Source organism: Megachile rotundata, chromosome 7 (genome assembly GCF_050947335.1).
Source record: "Megachile rotundata isolate GNS110a chromosome 7, iyMegRotu1, whole genome shotgun sequence".
In the NCBI taxonomy this organism is placed as follows: Eukaryota; Metazoa; Arthropoda; class Insecta; order Hymenoptera; family Megachilidae; genus Megachile; species Megachile rotundata.
Genome location: NC_134989.1, coordinates 12,069,693 through 12,091,351, shown reverse-complemented (window position 1 = coordinate 12,091,351; position 21,659 = coordinate 12,069,693). Strand labels below are relative to the sequence as shown.

Sequence of the window (21,659 nt, the reverse complement as noted above, 5' to 3'; positions counted from 1 at the left end):
TTCGTTGTTTCTTTTCTGTTTCTCCAGAAAAACAAGGCATCACGATTTCCTCTACGCGTTATATGGCAGTGGGTTCTATGGCCGTTGACGAGATTACGAAATCGGGAGTACTTCGGGGGTATTCGGGTGAAATCGGTTGATATCGGTTGTTAGAATGTTTAGTTTTAGAGTGAGAAGGTTTTGAGGTTGGGAAGGGTGGAAATTCGGGTGTTTGGAGATGTTTAGGGATTTGGGGGAATTTGGAGAACTTGGGGAACTTGGGAATTTGGGGAATTTGGAGAATTTTGGGAATTTGGGGAACTTGGAAATATGGGAAATTTGGAGAATTTGGGGAATTTGGGGAATTTGGGGAATTTGGGGAAGTTGGAAATTTGAGGAATTTGGGGAATTTGGGGAACTTGGAAATTTGGGGAATTTGGGAAATTTGGGGAAGTTGGAAATTTTTGGGGAATTTGGGGAATTTGGAGAAGTTGGAATTTTTGGGGAATTTGGAGAAGTTGGGAATTTTTGAGGAATTTAGGGAACTTGAAAATTTGGGGAATTTGGGAAATTTGGGAATTTTAGGAATTTGGAAAATTTGGGGAATTTGTGGAATTTGAGGAATTTGAGGAATTTGTGGAATTTAGGAAATTTTGAGAATTTGGGGAATTTGTGGAATTTAGCGAATTATTGAATTTGGGGAATTTGGGGAAATTGAGAATTTGGTTAATTTAGAGATTTGGTGATTTGTAAATTTGGAAACTAGGGAATTTAGGTACTTCAGAATGTAACAATTTGGTAATTATGACATTTAGAAATTTCTCAACTTGAGAATTTCTAAAATTTGCAAAATTCAGATTCTGGAGAATTTTGCAAATTTGAATACTCAGGTCCTCAGAACTAAATTCGTGAATTTAGAAATTAGGAAGATTATCTTCAAAATATTACCAACTTCCAAATTCGAAAACTCAGAAATTAATTAACTTCCTCCACCCTCACAACAAATACCAACATTATCAAAAATCCACCAAAATCCAACAATACCAAACGAGATCCTCAATCTAACAATATCAACAGTTAATAAAAAGAACATATAAAAAAAAAAGCGCTTGACAAACTAAATGGAGGAAGGAAACAAGGGAGACAGAGCGATCATCGGTTCGAAAGGAGATAGTATAAAGGAAGAGACAAGAGGAAGAAAGAAAAGAAAGGAAGAGAAGTGAGCAGAGAGGCAGAACCGTACCACGAGTCATCTGGCACTCAGCAGGATTCGAAATAGAATCGGTTCTAACCTCTCTGTCTCGGTTGTTCGTCCGACTCGAGTGAGAAGAAAACGACGGGCAAAAAGACGTCGAGCCAACAGGGCCGACGATGTTTTCATTGTAATTATGTCCCCTGTCCCTCTGGCTCCTCTCGTGGCCAAGCTTTTTACGGGCCTGCTACTAAGCAGCCTGTCAAAGCGTCCTAATTTCTGTCCCGGATTCGTCGGCTTCGAACTTTCTACGACCCTGCTCTAATTCATGGATGTTCGAGAACCGTTCGCCTTTTTCGTTAATGTTTTTACGCTTTCGGGAACTTTTACCCTTGGTTTCGTACAAATTTATGCGTGGATCTCAACTAGTTCGAAAAAGAAACATCACGTTGACTTTTGACAATGAAGAAGTTCATATAAAAGCTTGATGTTCTACTGACAAGCACTGGATATTCAAGAAATGCGATAAAAATTATTTCATGAATGGAGTAAAATAAAAATTTCTTTAACGAGTTGTACTGTAACTACAAAATAAAAACTTAAAGAATACAATGTAACAAAAATTAATGGTCAAACAAAAATTAATAACAAGTTTAATGTTTTATCAGCCAGATAGATCGAAAGAAAAATGGGGTCCCGTTATCAATTAATACTCTTAAGAAATTCTCACGTTAAAATTGTGTTCATTGTAACAAGATTTTGAGCGGCGATTTCGCCGGATGGAGGACTTTTTTCGGTGGCGTTGTATAATAAAGCTGTTAACACGATCGGTCGTGTAAAGCAGGTAACGAGCATCCAGTAATCGAGATCCGTGGACTCTAAGTAAAGTCAAACAGTCGAACCGAGCCGGTTGTCTTTGCTCAGCAAACTCGCGCCAGTGCGGAGCCAATATTTAGACAACGATCGACTCAAACATCGTAATACGCGTTAAAACGTTATGACACGCGCCAATTGCCGTCTCTATTCCCCCATAGTTTGCCTTTCGCTTTTCAACGGACGGTAACTTTGACGCTTTCTGGTCTTTTACTTCGTTTTGTATAGGGTGTTTCAAGAATTGAATATATAGGGTGGGTTGTAAGTAGAGGTACTCCCTGAGGGGTGGTGGAGGACGTTGTTCTGAATGAGATTTTCCTTTGCAAAAATGGGGGTTGAAGCTTCTTTGAAGTATGGAGGGAAAAGAAAATCTTGCAAGGAAAATTTTTGCAAAGGGGATGGTAGAGGACTTGATTCTGAACAAGATTTTTCTTTGTAAAAATGGGGGTTGAAGCTTCTTTGAATTAAGGGGGAAAAAAAATCTTGCAAGGAAAATTTTTGCAAAAGGGTGGTAGAGGATGATATACTGAGCAAGATTTTCCTTTGCAAAAATGAGGTTTCAAGCTTCGTTTTTGAATTATTAAGAAAAAGGAAAATCTTGTAAGGAAAATTTTTGCAAAGGGGTGGTAGAGGACAAAGGACAAATTTTCAAATTTCTACCCCTCGAAATTTTCAAATACCCTAATCATAATCCCAATATTTCCAAATTCTCCAAATCCCAACATCTCAAACTTCTCAAGCCCCAAATCCCAATATCCCTAAATTCTCAAGCCCCAAATCCCAACATCCCCAACTTCTCAAGGCCCAAACCCCAATATCCCCAACTTCTCAAGCCCTAAATCCTAATATCCCCAAACTCTCAATCCCCAAATTCCAATATCTCCAAACTCTCAACTCCCAAATCCCAAATTGTCAAATCTCCACTTTCTAAAATTCCCAAATCCCCAAATCTCCACCTCCTAAAATTTCCAAATCCCCAAATCTCTAATCCCACCATCTCCAAATTCTCTAAATCCCATCACCCCAACTTCTCAAGCCTCAAATTCCAACATCCCCAATTTCTCAAGCTCCAAATCCCAATATCCCCAAATTCTCAACCCCCAAATCCCAATATCTCCAAACTCTCAGCCTCCAAATCCCAATATCCCCAAACTCTCAACTCCCAAATCCCAAATTGTCCAATCTCCAACTTCCAAAATTCTCAAATCCCCAAATCTCCACCTTCTGAAATTCCCAAATCCCCAAATCTCTAATCCCACCATCTCCAAACTCTCCAAATCCCAACATCTCCAACTTCTCAAGCCCCAAATCCCAATATTCCCAACTTCTCAAGCCCAAAATCCCAATATCCCCAACTTTTCAAGCCCTAAATCCCAATATCTCCAAACTCTCAAGCCCCAAATCCCAATATCCCCAAACTCTCAACTCCCAAATCCCAAATTGCCCAATCTCCAACTTCCAAAATTCTCAAATCCCCAAATCTCCACCTCCCAAAATTCCCAAATCCCCCAATCTCTAATTTCACCACCTCTAAACTCTCCAAATCCCATCACTCCACTCTCTAAACTCCCAAATCCCCACACCCAAAATTCCCCAACTCCCATGCTCCAAAAGTCTCCAAATCCTCCACTTCTCAACACCCCAACTCCCAAACACCTTACCTCCCAAATCCTTAAGTATAATCCTACTAAAATCCCACCCAAATTTCCAAGTTACAAAATTAAAAAAAAATATCTATCAAGATCCATGGGAAAATCCCAATTCCCCATCGCGTCGCAAGAAAAGTTTCCTCGAATGTCGAAGAAGTTCCCCGAAGAGACGACCTTGGCAGTGATTCGCTGCAGCTTCTCACAGAGTTCTGGACGCGAGCTGCAAGCGGATTGCAAGCGGCTCGGCGAGTTTCCAATAAAGATCTCAGGCCACCTGACGTTCCTCGCGATTCCTCGAAGAATCTCGAGGCTCGCAAAGAGGTGGTCGTAAAGAGCCACTAACGACGGGACTCGGAGAACATCTTTGAAGGTAGCAGACACGCGCCATTTCCCGATGTTTCGAGCGTGGCGAATGATCGTCACTCAAAACTTGCCTCGTCTCTTTTCGTCGACCTGCCGCATACTCTTTCACCCTTTGTGCTTTTCTAGTCGTGCTGCGCCGGCTGAGACAACGCTAGTTCATTTTCGCTGGTGAATTATAAAGTCTACTGTTCGCTTTTGGTATGAAGCTTCTGATGTGGAGAATTTATGGCTCTCTTGATATCGAAATTTTGGGATTTGGAAGTTCTTGAAGCAATTATTTTACAAAATTTTTAATTGGTAAATTTTCAAATTGTATTTAAGATTGTTTAGGATAGGACTTGTTTTTTTCCATGTTGTATTTTTCATTTTTTTTTCTTTTGTAATAATATTAATATAGATTCAAAGTGTTTTTAAATAATTGTTAAACATGTCTATATTCATAGGATACAAAACATCTGCAATTAATAGTGTACATGTACAATGGTATTTAATACATGTAATAATATTTGTCAATTTGTAGTGTGGGGTATTTAGGGATGTGGGGCATCCAGGAGTCCTGGGAAACTCCACTGGATTTTGGACAATTAGTGTGTGGTTTGTTTGGGGGTTGGGGCACTCCACTAGGTTTTGGATACCTAGTAGTGTGTGGCATTTTTGGGGTATGGGGTGTGTTCAGGAGTCAGGGCACTCCAGGGTTTGGGACAGTGTAGTGTGTGGGGCGTTCAGGGGTTTGGGGCACCTATTGGGTCAGGGACGGAAGCTTCCATCGGGATGTCACCATGGTGAGCACCTACTAAGCAGGGGCGGAGGGCAAGGTGTGTGTCATCGGTGGTCAGCAGCAGACTGCTTCTCAAAAATGGGATCTCAATAGAGATTCCCAAAATGGGACACTTAGGGGCGCGAGTATGAAACCAACTTGCTATCCCCTAACATAAAAGTGTGAGCATGTTTCCGCTTTCAACGTATAGGTAAAGACCATATACGTGAATCGGAAACATGCCGTCGTTTCTTTCTCGCGGTCCTTTAATATAGGCGCGAGGGCCTATTATAATTGTGAGAAAAACAATTCGTGGCTGGCCACCTAGTGGTCGCGGTGCCCAGTTCGCGATCTGCGGTCCACGCGAGACGCGCAAAAAAATGATCAGTGGGGGGAAGCCCCTTCGCGACACCGTTGAAGCTCGCGCGCCGAGAAGTGTAATATGATCCGCGATTCAAGTATATCCGTGAGACTCACCAATGCAAATACAAAACTTTTTTATTTTTGACTTTTGCGTTATCAAACTTTTACCAATTAATTCTTGACATTTTTCCGATTAAAATGAGACCAAACACGGCATAATTTCGACTACGTTTACTGGTTTAATTGATGATAGGATTTGAACAGGGAATAACGAAAGGAGAAGAAAGACGCTGCGATTGAATTTGTCAAAGATAAAGACTCTGTTGCATTATCACAAAATTAAATTATTTAAATTATTGCAAAAGAAAAAAAAAATGAAAAACGTAACGTGGAAAGACAAGTCCAGCGGGCTCGAACCTGCGACAAAAAAGTATGCAGAGATACGGGGCAGGACTCTTAATAACTTAATCAATTCTTCAATTGAAGGATCTTATGTTCTGAAATATAACTACGTACGACGTAAAATTAATTAATAAATGAATTTTATTTCTTTAGCTAATGTATCATTTGTATTAATTATGAATGTGAATCTATTTAAAATTACTTAATACTAACTTCCTTAGTGACCAACTCAAATTCTCAAATTCCTAAATCCACAAAATTCCAAATTCCCTAGATTCTAACCAACACCCAACAATAATCGCAATCGTCAGTGCCAAGTGTACGCGTCCGCAGTTCTCAACTAATGATTACTCGCACGCGAAATTGTCGATCCATCATCGGTAACTGGATGCAAATAGAATTTCAGGAGTGTCCGACAGTCTCCGAAGTAAACGTAACGCGACCAAAGACGCGGGACACGCGTCGTTTCCCCATATTCCGCGCGTGACGAACGGGCATCGTTTCTCGGATTCACAGACGTACTTTTCATCCCCGTTCTTCTTCTCGAGCATCTTTTGTCCTCGAAACGGGAAAAAAAGTATCCGTCGCGTTTTCGACGAACGATGGGGATGAAACAAGAGACCTCTTTCGCTAGAAGACACCTGTTCCCCGACGACGACGCGGCGAAAATAGAATGTTTGACGAAGAGACACGCGCCATTTGTCCTGGCTTTGAGCGTGTCGTAATTTCATTCGTCAAACGACCGTTCCTCTCTTTTTGCATTGTCCTCTACGGATGATTAATTCCGCTAGGCTGCTTTTGAGTGATGTCCTCCTCTTCAACAGTACCGTCATTCACCGACACTTTCTGGATAACTGTTCTTCGTAACCTTGATGTTTAAGCTAAATTTGATGATACTCTTCCCCTGTCGTAAACTTGGGATTCCTGCGGTTTTTATTTATTACGGATTTACACCATTTTTATTCTATCATTATACTTTCAAATTTATGAATTATGTTTTTAACACTATGGACTCTGTCAGAGTGATGGAGTTAGAATTTTTGCGGTTTTTATTTATTGCGGATTCACACAATTTTTATTCTATCATACATTACATTTTCGAACTTGTAAATTATGTGTTTAACACTAATAGACTCCAAGAATGATGGATTTTACATTTTTTATTTTCAATTAGTGCTTCAGAAAATTATTTAAAGAGTCATTGCATAAGCTGGTTTATATATTTTCTATCATTTATATATTCTCATAATTTATTTTGAATTTAAAAATAAATAATTTGACGTCCTCTTTGGGGTTGAAATTAGTAATAGGTCACAGACAACCAATTAGTAATTGGTACTGCAAAATTGCAGTATAAATGAGCAATTTAAAATGTATTAAAATTTGAAACAAGATATTTATAGAATATTTATTTTTGCAGATTGACAAGCAGCACGACGGCGATCGGCAGCGCAGGAACCGGGGGCGGTGGAGGAGCAGGAAGTGGTGCCAGCGGAGGGGGCGGGGGTGGGAGTGGGGGCGGAGGTGGCGGGGCAGCCGGCAACGGGACTTCCGGCGGTGATTTCCTCCGCAGAAGTCACCCCCTCTCGGAGCATACGGCCCTGCATCCCGCCTACCGGCTCAACTACATGGACCACCTTTACCACCAGCTTCAGGCCTCCACGCACAGTCCCAACGCCTCGTTACACGGTAATTACCTTCTCCTCTATTTCTTCGGAGATAATTAGAACGACACGTCGCCTAATTTCAACCGCCACGAAATTTATTCCCTGTGGTGAGTGCCACTTGGGTCTGATTGGGTGTTGAGAGGAAAATTGATGAAGAGGGTTGTGTTTAAATATTATTAGGAGGAAGGGAAAAATTATCCATGATATCTTGGAAGCAGAAAGATGAAAGAACTTCTGAATTTTTAGAATAAGGGAAGTTATGAATATTTTTATTTGAAATGTTGTAATTTATAGTTGATGTTTATGGAGTTTGATAAATTAATTAATTGTTCACGTTAAATGGATATTGAGACAAATGGAGATTGTTGAAAAAGATGTTAGGGTTGATAAAACCTGGGGCTAAAAATTGAACACATGAGATTACTCGAGTTGTATAAAAATTGTAATAAATTAAATATAAATTACATTGTAATAATATACAGGCAAAAACAAATTTTTTAAATCAGTTAAATAATCAATAATAAAATACATCAAAAAGAAGTCTTAAAAATTAAGAAAATCTTATAACATTAACAAATGATGTATACATATATGTTTTATTTGATGACGTATATTTTGAATAATGTACATATGTCTTTAGTCCTCAATAAATAAATGAATATGATACAATTAACGTAACGTACGAACCTAGAACAATATATCAAACTTGATGAACGTAATAAGGGTCATAGAATACCTACGAGAGAAAGAAAAGGGCCCGCATTTCCGCCGGAAGGATCTCTTTGAGAATCAACCTCTTTAAACTCTGTCATACTTCCCACTTGAGAACGTTATATTACATGGAAGATTTTCTCTCGCTTTATTATGAATAATTGTACGTAATTCTTTTGTTCGGTTTGTTCTCAGGACTGGGTGGTTTGGGGCCCGAATACCTTCTGCATGCAGCGGGGCCAGCTAGCACCCTTGCTTCCTCGGAATTCCCTTTTTCCATCGACGGTAAGCTATTTATTGTTAATTTTCAGTTATTGCTGGATTTCGTATATTGTTCTAATATAATAGAATTCATAAGTAAATTATGTTCTTGCATTTGGAAACTCAGTGATCATCTTCTGAATTTTAAGTAATGGCAAATTGCTAAAAGAAAATTTACAAAATTATTTCTAACTTTAATACATTCTTTCGTTATAATAAAATGTGTTTCTAAACATGTCACATAAATAGAAATTGTATAATTATATATAATATGTTGATAAATATTAACACCGCAAGCTAACGACCAGAGAAATAAACAATCATACCATAAATATCTATAAACTGAAAAAAAAATAAAAAAGAAATGAATAATGTCATCAGACAAATAACACAAAATGACAAAGTGTAAACAAGATACTACTTCATCCACATTCACATCAAAGTACCCAAAATACTACAGCAAAGTCCCCAAAATACCACAGCAAAGTCCCCAAAATACCACCAAAACTAGCTACAAAAAAATGAACTTGCGCTATAAACCACAAAGAACATTAAACACCTAAGAACGCGAATGTCAAAGTGACCACCCTATACATTTTCAAAAGAGAGAGACGCGATGGAATCCGAGAGCGAGTATACGATTTCCTTGAACGAAATCAGAGAATTTTTTCAGCGATGAGGTTCGAGGACGACAAGTGAATCTAATGAAAGATCCTGATATGCACGGTACTCGTGGCTGGCCGTAGGTGTAGCAGAGCTAGCAGCAGGTAGGAGATCGACCGGTTAAGAGGCCGAGAGGCTAAAAGACGACTGAAAGGGTAAACGGGGCCTCGTTAGTCGCCACCGGCGCATAATTGAATCGACTCGGAGCGACACGACCTCATTAACACCTTAGCGCCTACCCTACAGGTTGTCTCACGTTTCTTCTTCGTCTTCTCCTTCTGCCCTAACCTCACCACAATTACAACTATTATTTACCCTCGATCGTGAACTTTCTTGGTGTTCGTGGGGAGTCGTAGGGGAGTTCATAGGTAGGTTCATAAGGGAGGTCATAGGGGAGTTTATGGGGAATTCATAAGGGAGGTCATAGGGGAGTTCATAGGAGAGTTCATAGGGGAGTTCATAGGGGAGTTTATGGGGGGGGGTTCATAAGGGAGGTCATAGGGGAGTTTATATGGGAGTTCATAGGGGAATTCATAGGGAGTCGGTGTTTATAGGAATATAAGGAGAATATGGGGATCTTGGGGATACTGGGGTCGAAGGAATATTGGGGTTGAGGGATGTTGAGATCTAAGGGATATTGGGGTGTTGGAACCTGGCAGATATTGGGATTTGGGGGATATTGAGATATGTGGGATATTGGGATATGTGGGATATTGGGATATGCGGGATATTGGGATATGCGGGATACTGGGATATGTGGGATATCGGGATATGTGGAATATCGGGATATGTGGGATATCGGGATATGTGGGATATCGGGATATGTGGGATATCGGGATATGTGGGATATCGGGATATGTGGGATATTGGGATATGATGGATATTGGGATATGTGGGATACTGGGATATGATGGATATTGGGATATGTGGGATACTGGGATATGTGGGATACTGGGATATGATGGATATTGGGATATGTGGGATACTGGGATATGTGAGATACTGGGATATGTGGGATACTGGGATATGATGGATATTGGGATATGTGGGATACTGGGATATGATGGATATTGGGATATGATGGATATTGGGATATGTGGGATACTGGGATATGTGGGATACTGGGATATGTGGGATACTGGGATATGTGGGATACTGGGATATGTGGGATACTAGGATATGATGGATATTGGGATATGTGGGATACTGGGATATGTGGGATACTGGGATATGTGGGATACTGGGATATGTGGGATACTGGCATATGTGGGATATTGGGATATGTGGGATATTGCTACATGTGGGATATTGGGATATGTGAGATATTGCTACATGTGGGATATTGGGATATGACGGATGTTAAGATCCAGGTGGTATTCGCATCCAGGGGATATTAAGATCAAGCTGATATTAGGATCCAGATGCTATTTGATTGCAAGAAATATTGGGATCTAGGGAATAATAGAATTTAAGCAAGAATCTCTGAAATTTTAGAATATACATATGCATACTAAACTTCCAAAATTGTTGAACATATCAACCAAGGTATTTTTCACGACATAAAAATTTTTTAATCCAGAATTATAATGATAGACTCATTGAACTTTTGAATATATCAATACAGTGACTTCTATACAACGACATTGGTATCTAGAAATGTTAAGATACAAAGTAAGAAGTTTTACGATCTAAAGATTATTTAGTATATGAAAGTTTGAAAGATGAACAGAAAATGGATAGTTTGCAAAGATGACGGTCTCGATGATTTGAACCAAGCAGTAGGACGATAGCGTGCGGCGAGTAGCGTCGAATGAGCCGCGCCGATCGGAGTGGCCGATTGCACCAATTTACATGTCTCAATCCCATGTTTGTCCGCGGAGGGACGCCGAGGGGACGAGGGTTGGAACGTACGGAGCGTGTAGAGTCCAGAGGGTCGTGGGTCACGAGGACGCACGGGCTGCGGGGAGATGCTGTGAATCGTTCGCATATTCATTAAAGTCCGAGCCTCTTTCGACGAGCAGACCAACCCTTTGCATCCTGCAGATAAGGCGATCTACCTGCATAAAAAGTGCATCGAGAAGCAAGTCCGACCAATTGCGAGTCTTCTGCGTCACCTCTTGAAACCTCTTGATATTCAACGTTATCTTCGAATTCATTTCGGAGATATACTATAATTAACGATTGCTTTAGGAGTAACTGCGGTAGCCAGGAGTAAAACTGCGGCTCTTCTGAGAGAAAATTTAATTGCTTAAGAAAATATGGTTTTGTTAGGAAAAATTTAATCAGTGAAGGAAATATTGGTTTCTCAAGGAAAATTTAATCAGTGAAGAAAATTTTACTTTTTTAAACAAAAATTTAATCAATGAAGAAAATAATACTTTCTTAGAAACAATTTAATCAACGAAGAAAATATTGCTTTTTTAAAACAAATTTAATCAATGAAGGAAATAAGACTTTTATGGGAAATATTTAATTAATGAAGAAAATATTGCTTTTTTAAAACAAATTTAATCAATGAAGGAAATAAGACTTTTATGGGAAATATTTAATTAATGAAGAAAATATTGGTTTCTCAAGAAAAATTTAATCAATGAAGAAGATATTGCTTTTTTTTTTAAATTTAATCAATGAAGAAAATATTGGTTTCTTAAGAAAAATTTAATCAATGAAGAAAATATTGCTTTTTTAAAACAAATTTAATCAATGAAGAAAATAAGACTTTTATGGGAAATATTTAATTAATGAAGAAAATATTGGTTTCTCAAGAAAAATTTAATCAGTGAAGAAGATATTGCTTTTTTTTTTAAATTTAATCAATGAAGAAGATATTGCTTTTTTAAGAAAAATATAACCAGTGAACTATATATATGGTTTTTATAAAAAGAATTTAATGATCATTTACCTATTGCACCTACGAGTATCTATAAACCTAGAAAATTTATAACAATAGAATTTTGGTATAATTAAAAGTTTAAAAATTCAAAAATGACTTTATAATAAATTAACAATAAATTTCTCCCAAAATGAAGAAACACAAGTATACAAAAATACAAAAAATAAATAAAAAGAAATATTAACAACAAATAAAATTTGCAAACTGAAGTTTAAAATTACAAATGTAATTTTAAAGAAAAAAATCCACAAAAATCGTCAATAAAGGAATGCGTAATAATTGAAAAGACGAAGACGAGGTTCGACCTCGATCACAAGATGGAGGAACCTTAAACGTCCGAACTCATGCGGAAAAACCGCATGGCAGCCGTTCTTCTTGTTTACTCGTTTTTTCTTCGCTCACCGCCGTAAATTTGATCAGTGCTCGAATTAATAACCGGGCGAGGGGATAAAAGAGCACGTCGAGCAGGGACCACGAGAAGAGGACGAAGAAGAAGCGAAGCTTCAACCGCGAGTAACTCTACACCCGTTGTGCGCGAACGAGCGATCAACCGAGTGGAAACCGAGGAGAAAGAGCTGCCTCGAACCTCTTCTCTCTGTGTATCGCGTTGCTCGTGTGAGACGACACGAACAGATAGAGGATAGACGGGAACCAGAGGTAGAAAAGGGAGAATGAGATTGCGGATGATGACAAACTTCTTGGTTAAGCGATAAGGGTCGGATCAAAACGTTGTAAATTATAGAAGGTGGAAGAATTAAGGTAGGGGGAAGAATTGAAGAAGGGGGAGCATTGAGGTGCATAGTTTTAGGCATACTTTTAGGGACTCTAAGTATTCGAGTTTCATTTTGAAATTTTTGCTGGAGGTTCTAAAGTAAAAAATTGTGGGGGGTTGAAATTATGAAGGTAGGATTTTTTAATTTTTCGAAGACCTCAAATTACAAAATTCATATGTGGAGTGATTCATATGTGAAGTTCTAATATGGCAAAGTTGAGAAGTCTCAAAATTCTAAAGTTACTGATTTTTTAAATTGTCAAAATCAAAATCTGCAACTTACTGAGTTTCAGCAGTGCAAAGTCACAGAACTTCAAAGTTTAAAAATTCTAAAAATCCACAATTGTATAATTCTACAATCTTATTCCTCTACAATCACGCAATTCTACAATCATACACCTTTACAATTTTCAAAATTCTACAACTCTATACTCCTAATATTCTACAATTCTAAAAATCTACGATTCCAAAATTGCAAAAAAGCAAAACCTGTACCCTATCTGATTTACCCACCGACAGAAAGATCATCATCCAGAAAACGAAGAACAGATACGTTAACAACCGTCCGTGGTAAAAAAGTGGCCACAAGCATCACCGGGATTAAAATATACAACAATAAAAACGCTTAAGACAGGATGAAAAAGAGCGTAGATAATAAAGGGGCGAAAAAAGTATATCATCGGTTGAAAATAAAAGGAGGCAAGAAGCGAGGAGGCGAAGAAGCGGAGAACCAATGATGCCTCGTACTTACAAGCAAATGCCGCCACCACGAGCTTTAAGAAAGTGGTTTGTATATTACGTCGTTGGCTTGCGGTCGCAGGCAAATCGCCGCTAAAACGTTCTGGCCGCAGAATCGTCTCTCTTGCTCTTTCTTCTCCTTTTCGCCTCGTGTCTCTCCAACAGGCTTCTACGCTCGTATTCCGTATACGTACACTCAGGTGCAACATGGATTTCCTTGGGACATGTACACTTGTATAAACTTGCAAATATTTTCATTTATTAATTTATTCATTTTTTGGAGTTATGAATTTTCGACTCTTTAGGGTTTCTATGTTTTCAATTTATAAATTTAGAAGTTTCTGAATGTTTTGTGAATTCTCAGGATTTCCAATTCCCAAGATTTCAAATTTCCCAGATTTCCAATTTTCAAAATTTCAAATTCCCTAGATTTCCAATTTTCAAAATTTCAAATTCCCTAAATTTCCAATTCCCAAGATTTCAAATTCCCTAGATTTCCAATTCCCAAGATTTCAAATTCCCTTTCCCAATTCCTAAGATTTCAAATTCCCTAAATTTCCAATTCCCAAGATTTCAAATTCCCTAGATTTCCAATTCCCTAAATTTCCAATTCCCAAGATTTCAAATTTCCTAAATTTCCTATTCCCAAGATTTCCAATTTCCTAAATTTCCAATTCCCAAGATTTCAAATTCCCTAGATTTCCAATTCCCAAGATTTCAAATTCCCTAGATTTCCAATTCCCAAGATTTCAAATTCCCTAAATTTCCAATTCCCAAGATTTCAAATTCCCTAGATTTCCAATTCTCAAGATTCCCGATTCCATAGATTCCCAATTCCCTAGATTTCCAATTCCCAAGATTTAAAATTCCCTAGATTTCCAATTCCCAAGATTTCAAATTCCATAGATTCCCGATTCCATAGATTCCCAATTCCCTAGATTTCCAATTCCCTAAATGCCCAATTCCCTAGATTCCAAATTCCCAAGCACCCCAATTCCATAGATCCTAAATCCTCAAATCCCAATTCCCTAAATCCCCAATTCCCTAGATTCCAAATTCCCAAGCACCCCAATTCCATAAATCCTAAATCCTCAAATCCCAATTCCCTAAATCCCCAATTCCCTAGATTCCAAATTCCTAAGCTCCCCAATTCCATAGATCCCAAATCCCCAGATCCCAATTCCCTAAATCCCCAATTCCCTAGATTCCAAATTCCTAAGCTCCCCAATTCCATAGATCCCAAATCCCCACATCCCAATTCCCTAAATCCCCAATTCCCTAGATTCCAAATTCCCAAGCTCCCCAGTTCCATAGATCCCAAATCCCCAGATCCCAATTCCCTAAATCCCCAATTCCCTAGATTCCAAATTCCCAAGAACCCCAATTCCATAGATCCCAATTCCCAAGATTCTCAATTTCATACATCCCAATTCCCTAAATTCTCAAATCTCAAGATTCCCAATTCCTTAGATCCCCAATCTCGAATCTCCAAATCCCTAAAATATCAAATTCTTGAATCCCCAACCAGCTATATTCCCAAATTCCCATCTCACTTAATTCCTATCTTCCAAAATCCCTAGATGCCCACATCACTATCTTACCAAATCCCAGAATAGTCAAACTACTGTGCCCTCAAATTTTTAATCCCTCCCCAAATATCCCATCCTCATATGTCCCATCCCTAAACTGTCCGTCCCATCACTAAAATGTCCGTAAAAGACTAGAAGCGAATACCAGTTCACACTCGGTTGCCATTTCCCTAGGGAAGCCTGATTTGCCGTTGACTGTACCTGGTTACGAGCGCGCGTACCAAAAAGCAGACTCCGAAGAAAAATAAAGGAATCTACCCTTGGAATATTTCTTGGTAGTACGAGCCGCGAGAATTCGTAGCGCTTAATTGAACTGGTTCCACCACGCCGGTTTTCACGTGGAATATTCGCGAACTTGTCGGCCGTGTTCGCGTTGCAAATCGACTGTTCGATGAGCATCGACTTTATTATATTCCCTTCGGAGGATTCCCGTTCACCGCCGGCCAATATTCGTGGCGGCGAGCTAACGAACCTCCGCAGATTTTAATGCCTGCCGATTATCGTGCCGGGAGTTGTTCACCTTTTCCTGGAGTGACAGCTTCGACTTTTTACTTCGCTTCTTTTTTTATCATTCGAGTAATCGAACATCGTGCGAGGATGAATTAATTGATTAACCACTCGCGGTACCTGCGTCTGCGAAGCAAGGGACTCGGTAGCCATTTCTCTTATTTCGATGACGGAGCTATCTGATCGTACGTTTCAATTTATTGTAACTGTTTTAGCTTTTGAGAAAACGAGGAGTTCGAACACTGCTACGTTTATGATTTATCGGAGGCTGCGGAGTAAACGGAAATTATTTAATAGCGGATCTTGTTCTATGATTTATTTATGGTTTGCCTCGTACATTGTGTGATTTATTTACTTTTTGTAAATCTGTACGCTGTTCTTTTTGTACACTGTGTAACTTAGTTTGCGGATTCTGTACATTGTATGTATGATTTATTTATACTTTGCAGTCTGATTATAAATGCATGAACATGTGCAGTGTAATTATTTTTAAGAACTAAGTGAAGTCTTCATGAAGTATCTTTATAACATCCTATACTGTGTAGTATCTTAAAATTATAACATCCTCTCCTTTTTATATCATTGCAGTTACATCAGAATTATATGAAGAGTATTAATTCTGAACGCAATATTTATTTTGCAGTGTCAGCATCATCGAGGCTAGGAAGTCCAAGAGCTTCCGCCATTAGAGCCAGCCGGAAACGAGCGCTGAGCAGTTCACCATACTCGGATCGTTTCGATATTGACAGCATGATCAGATTCAGCCCGAACAGCCTTGCCTCCATCGTCAATGGATCTCGAAGCAGCAGTGCGAGCGGCAGCTATGGCCATCTTTCTGCCGGTAAATATTCATTCATTAACAATTACTGCATTATCACTCTTTCTTAAATCAATTTTACGTCAAACAATTTCAAAGTGGTCCTAAAAAAAATATTATACAGGAGTTTTGTAATAAACAAACCATTTTTTAGAACAACTTCAAAATAGTCCCAGAAAAAAATATTATACAAGAAGACATAACATGATGCTTTTTAATAAACAGACTACTTTTTAGAACAACTTTAAAGTAGTCCCAGAAAAAAATATTATATAAGAAGACATAATATGATGCTTTGTAATAAACAGACCATTTTTTAGAACAACTTTAAAGCAGTCCCAGAAAAAAATATTATATAAGAAGATATAATATGATGCTTTGTATTAAACAGACCATTTTTTAGAACAAGTTCAAAGTAGTCCCAGAAAAAAATATTATACAGGAAGACATAACATGATGCTTTGTAATAAACAGACCATTTTTTAGAACAACTTTAAAGTAATCTCAGAAAAAAATATTATACAGGAATACATAACGTGATGCTTTTTAATAAACAGACCATTTTTTACAACAACTTTAAAGTAGTCCCAGAAAAAAATATTATATAAGAAGACATAACGTGATGCTTTTTAATAAACAGACCATTTTTTAGAACAAGTTCAAAGTAGTCTCAGAAAAAAATATTTATAAGAAGACATAACATGATGCTTTGTAATAAACAGACCATTTTTTAAAACAACTTTAAAGTAGTCCCAGAAAAAAATATTATACAAGAGGACTTATAATGAGGTTTCATAATACAAACATTTGTTGAACAACTTCAAAATGATCACAGAAGAAAAATATTATAAAAAGAGGAGTAATAGAAGATTTTGTTGTATACAGACAATTTTGAAGTGGTCACAAAAAACAATGTTATATAAAAAAGAATGATATGAGACTTTATGTGAAACAGTTGTTTGCACTTATAGTACGTTGGCCGCCATTTTGATATGTTGATCGTGGCGTCAGCATTCGGCTGTCGCACGAACTTATCCTTAAAAATTTATCTTACTAATAACTCATTTCATGAGGGACATTTCAACTTATTCATCGATGAATAATTTTGTTAAATACTTTAAAATGTAATTAAAAAACTGGGTAAATTTTGTCAGAACAAACGATGAGGTCTGTTGAGAATAAAATTCAGTAGCATCTCTAAGTCTGACGCACTGTGAATTGCAGTGTTAAAATAATGCATTACTAGCTTGCATAAAATCTCAATAATTTACTTACTGCAATAACTGAATTAATAAAAGCAAACTATCGTCAAAGCAGTCTGTAAAGTTTATTAAAAATAAAGTTCATTTGTTACAATTTTCAACGAACTTAACATGTCAGGGTAATAAGTGGCTTATAAAGAACTTCCATAAAATTCCAGTAATTTACATACTGGAATAATTGCATCTAATTAATCTAATACACCAGAACCAAACACATGGCAGATAACAAAGGTTTAATAAAACTTTCAACAAGCATCCCTCTAAAGAAGTAAAAGAAGTAGAACGATATCGGGACAGAAACATATTCGATGCAGAATCGCTAGGCAATTTTGATAATTGACCGGCTGGTTAATTGATTGCCGTTTCTCTGCCCGTAAATTTATCGTGTCAAGTTCGTGCGCCGCACCTGTGCAAGCGTAATCGTCCGTTCCGCTTGCATGGAAGTCGCGAGCAAGACGTTACGAGCGATTTACGCTCGGAATAAATAAGCAGGTGAATCGCGACGAAGCCCAGGACGTTGAAAAAGGTGTAATTAAGAGATCACCCGCGCACGATACACACCGAAAACGTAAGTCACCGATGCTGTTTTCACGGGCCACGCTGATTGATCGCTCGTAATTACCGACGCGCTCGTGCAAACTGCTCGTCGCGGGCAATCGGGGCCCTTGACTCGCGCGGCTGTAAAACGCTTCGCGCGAGATACGCGATACGTGAATTATACGCCTGTAATTACACGTGTTATGTCGGTCGTTTGTGCGTTCGCGCGATTTCCTTAATGCGCGATTACCGCGTGACAACCGTACTTTTTCGATTATGTATCTTGACGATGTGTTCATCTTTTAGTTCGCTATTCTGCAATTTGTGGTTGTGGAAATTTTTTAGTTTGGTTGTTTCTGAGTTTTGATGTTTGGAAATTTGAGAAATTTGGAGAATTTTAGGAATTTTGAGGATTTGGGGAATTTTGGGAATTTGGGAAATTTGGGAAATTTAGAGAATATTGGAAATTTGAAGAATTTTGGGAATTTAGAGAATTTTGGGAATTTGGAGAATTTTGGGAATTTGGAGAATTTTGGGGATTTGGAGAATTTAGAGATTTAGGGATTTGGAGATTTAGAGGTTTAGGGATTTGGAGATTTAGGGATTTGGAGATTTAGGGATTTGGAGATTTAGGGATTTGGAGATTTTGGGACTAGGGACTTAGGGATCTAGGAGCTTGGGAATCTAGGGATTTGGGGATTAGGGACTTGGGAATCTAGGGATTTGGGGATTAGGGGCTTAGGAATCTAGAGATTGGGGATTTGGGGTCTAGTGATTTAGGGATTTGGGGATCTAGGGATTTGGGGATTAGGGGCTTAGGAATCTAGAGATTGGGGATTTGGGGTCTAGTGATTTAGGGATTTGGGGATCTAGGGATTTGAGGATCTAAGAATTTGGAGATCTGGAGACTTGGAAGTCTAAGAATTTAGAAATTTGGGGTTTAGTGATTTAGGGATTTGTGAATCTAGGGATTTGAGAATCTAAGAATTTGGAGATCTGGGGATTTGGGGATCTGGAGACTTGGAAGTCTAAGAATTTAGAAATTTGGGGTTTAGTGATTTAGGGATTTGTGAATCTAGGGATTTGAGGATCTAAGAATTTGGAGATTTGGGGATTTGGGGATCTGGGGACTTGGAGATCTGGGGATTTGAGGATCTAGAGATTTGGGGATCTAGGGATTTGGACGTCTAAGAATTTAGTAATTTAGGGTTTTCGAAATTTAGGTTCTTGGGAATTTAGGAATTTGGCCATATAGGGATTTGGAGATTTCGAATTTTGAAAATTTAGGGATTTGGAAGTATAGTTACTTCAAAATTTAGGAATTCAGTAATTTTGGGTTTAGAGAATTCAACGATCAAGAGCCCTAAGTTCCCATAAATCAAAATCCTCTCAAAAAACACTCAAAAACCATGTTCAAAATTTAGAAATTCAGTAATTGTGAGTCTAGGGAATTCAACGTTCCAGAACCCTAAGTTCCCATAAATCCAAATTCTCTCCAAAAACACTAAAAAATCATCCCAATTAAAAAATAACCAATAAGAAAGACCAAAAATACCCAAAAACAAGATGCATACAATTAAAAAGAAACTTACCCTCCATATTGAAGCATCATCTCCCCACGGTAAAAATTTCCGAATATCGATCGTTAAAACCGATATTTTCCCATGAAAACCGAGCGTCCGAGCAGATTACGGTAATTACCGAACCCGTACGAAAGGAATAAAGTCATTGAACGGTGGCGTAAACGCGGAGGCATCGTCCCCGCAAGGATCAGGTCCTGACGTTTAAGGGCAGAGCAAAGGGGCGGCAAGAGGCATCGAATTAAGGTTTGCGGTGCGCATGAAGTCATTATACAGCCGGCTGCAGCGGGAATCGCGTTGTATCCCACAAATCGGTCGGACCTCCTTGCTCGCGAGTTAAGAACGACCGGTAATTTGCGATTAAATGAAGCAATTAACGGATTAAAATTCAAGCGACGCGCGATCGTCGATCGTTTGTCGGCGCAATGCTTCTCGGGACGTTGTCGCTCGTTAAAATTTGCACCCGCCATTTTACCTCGTTCATCTTCTCTTGAGTCGATGTGCAAATATAGGGAAATTTACTATCGTAGATAAGGGCTTATATACTCAGTTTATTTTATTTATTATATACTGTATATTATTATTTTTGTTATATATGAATATTATTATCATTATACATATTCGTTTATCAGTATTATACATCACGTACTTATTACGAATTATACCTTCAACTAATAAAGAAAATATAACAAGTTAATATCAAAATATTCAGCACACAAAATGTCGAAAGTTTGTAATAAATATTAAAAATATAAAAAGTACAATAAAAATTAAAAAACGGAAAGTAAAACAAAAACTAAAATACGGAAAGTAAAATAAAAATGAAAGTACGAAAAGTAAAATAGAAATATGGAAATTAAAATGAAAGATGTAGGCAGTGAAAATGAACATTATCTAGCAAAGAACCATAAGTGACTCCATAAAGAGTTTAATGTCTCCCTCAAATCAGGAACAGTCGACTTGCGAATTACGGAACTACGATTTCGAATAGGATGCCCCGTCGCTTCGAACAAGGATTTTACGTCTCGTTCCTCATTGAACCTTCACCGGAATGACAGAAAAATGGCGTTTTACGTGTTGAGACTGTAAAACGCTTGTCAGACTGTGTTTCCCGAGTCGCGATTCAAATGAACGTAAAACCGTAGAGCGCTCGAGGTGTACGCCTACGATGCTTTATTTAAGGACACTATAATTTTGTGGAATCGGTCGTACGCTGTGCAGCCAACTAGTCATTTATTCGTTTACGAGAAGATAATCGCTTAATCACTGATGGCTTTCTCTTCTCTCGTTCCTTCCATGCAAATATTCTTAAGGTGTAACCCTGTGAAATTTGAGAATTTATTGTCTTGGGCTTTGTTGAACTTTCACTTTGTTGAGTTAAGAAATTGGGATATAAATAATAGAAATACATGTGCAACAAATATGAAATATTTAAATTAAAGGGAACATATAAAAATTGAGTATGTATAAAGTTAAAAATAAATATAAATTAAGTATATACAAAATTTTATAAAAATATAGAATTGTATGAAAATTAAGGAAAATATATAATATAATATTATATAATTTTGTATATTTCTTACGAAGACAATAAAACGAAAGATTTGTCAAATCCAGAAACGCAATCGGACATTTAGCAATTTTCAGTCAACTATAAAGTTATAGAACATTTTAAAACAACGCTCGATGTAATCGCGTAATCGATAAAGTTTTTAATTGAATGTTATCCGCAGCATTTAGCCAAGCATCGACGATTACCTGGCATAAGTATGCGGCATAGAATTTTGCATTTCGAGGCGCAAATATCGTGGAAACTAATTTATAGACCAATGATAGAAGGAGTGTCAGTAGAGACTTCAATTAGAAGGAAGCGTGATTCGAAAGCTCGTCACGTAACGTACCGGCAACACCATATCGAACGATGATTAATTTAGCCATAGCAATTTATCCAGCCAACTTGCTGCCTGCGGTGCGTATCGATAATATTTTATCGGGTAACAAGCTATCGTGCGATTCGCATAGTCACGATAGCGTCGTCATTAGCGCTGTTTCAGAACTTTCGTATTTTCTAATTTGACGCTCTT

The 21,659-nt window shown here is 38.0% G+C and overlaps 1 protein-coding gene across 2 annotated transcripts in view; it reads left to right on the top strand.

The window, feature by feature from the left end:
• ci (transcriptional activator cubitus interruptus) overlaps window positions 1-21,659 on the top strand; it is a 177,489-nt gene that overhangs the window by 139,853 nt on the left and 15,977 nt on the right. For both annotated transcript variants that reach the window (XM_012284571.2, XM_076534041.1), the window contains exons 2-4: window positions 6,999-7,267; window positions 8,152-8,241; window positions 16,023-16,220. In XM_012284571.2, the coding sequence (XP_012139961.2) occupies window positions 6,999-7,267; window positions 8,152-8,241; window positions 16,023-16,220 (557 nt within the window). The remainder of the gene's footprint in view (window positions 1-6,998; window positions 7,268-8,151; window positions 8,242-16,022; window positions 16,221-21,659) is intronic.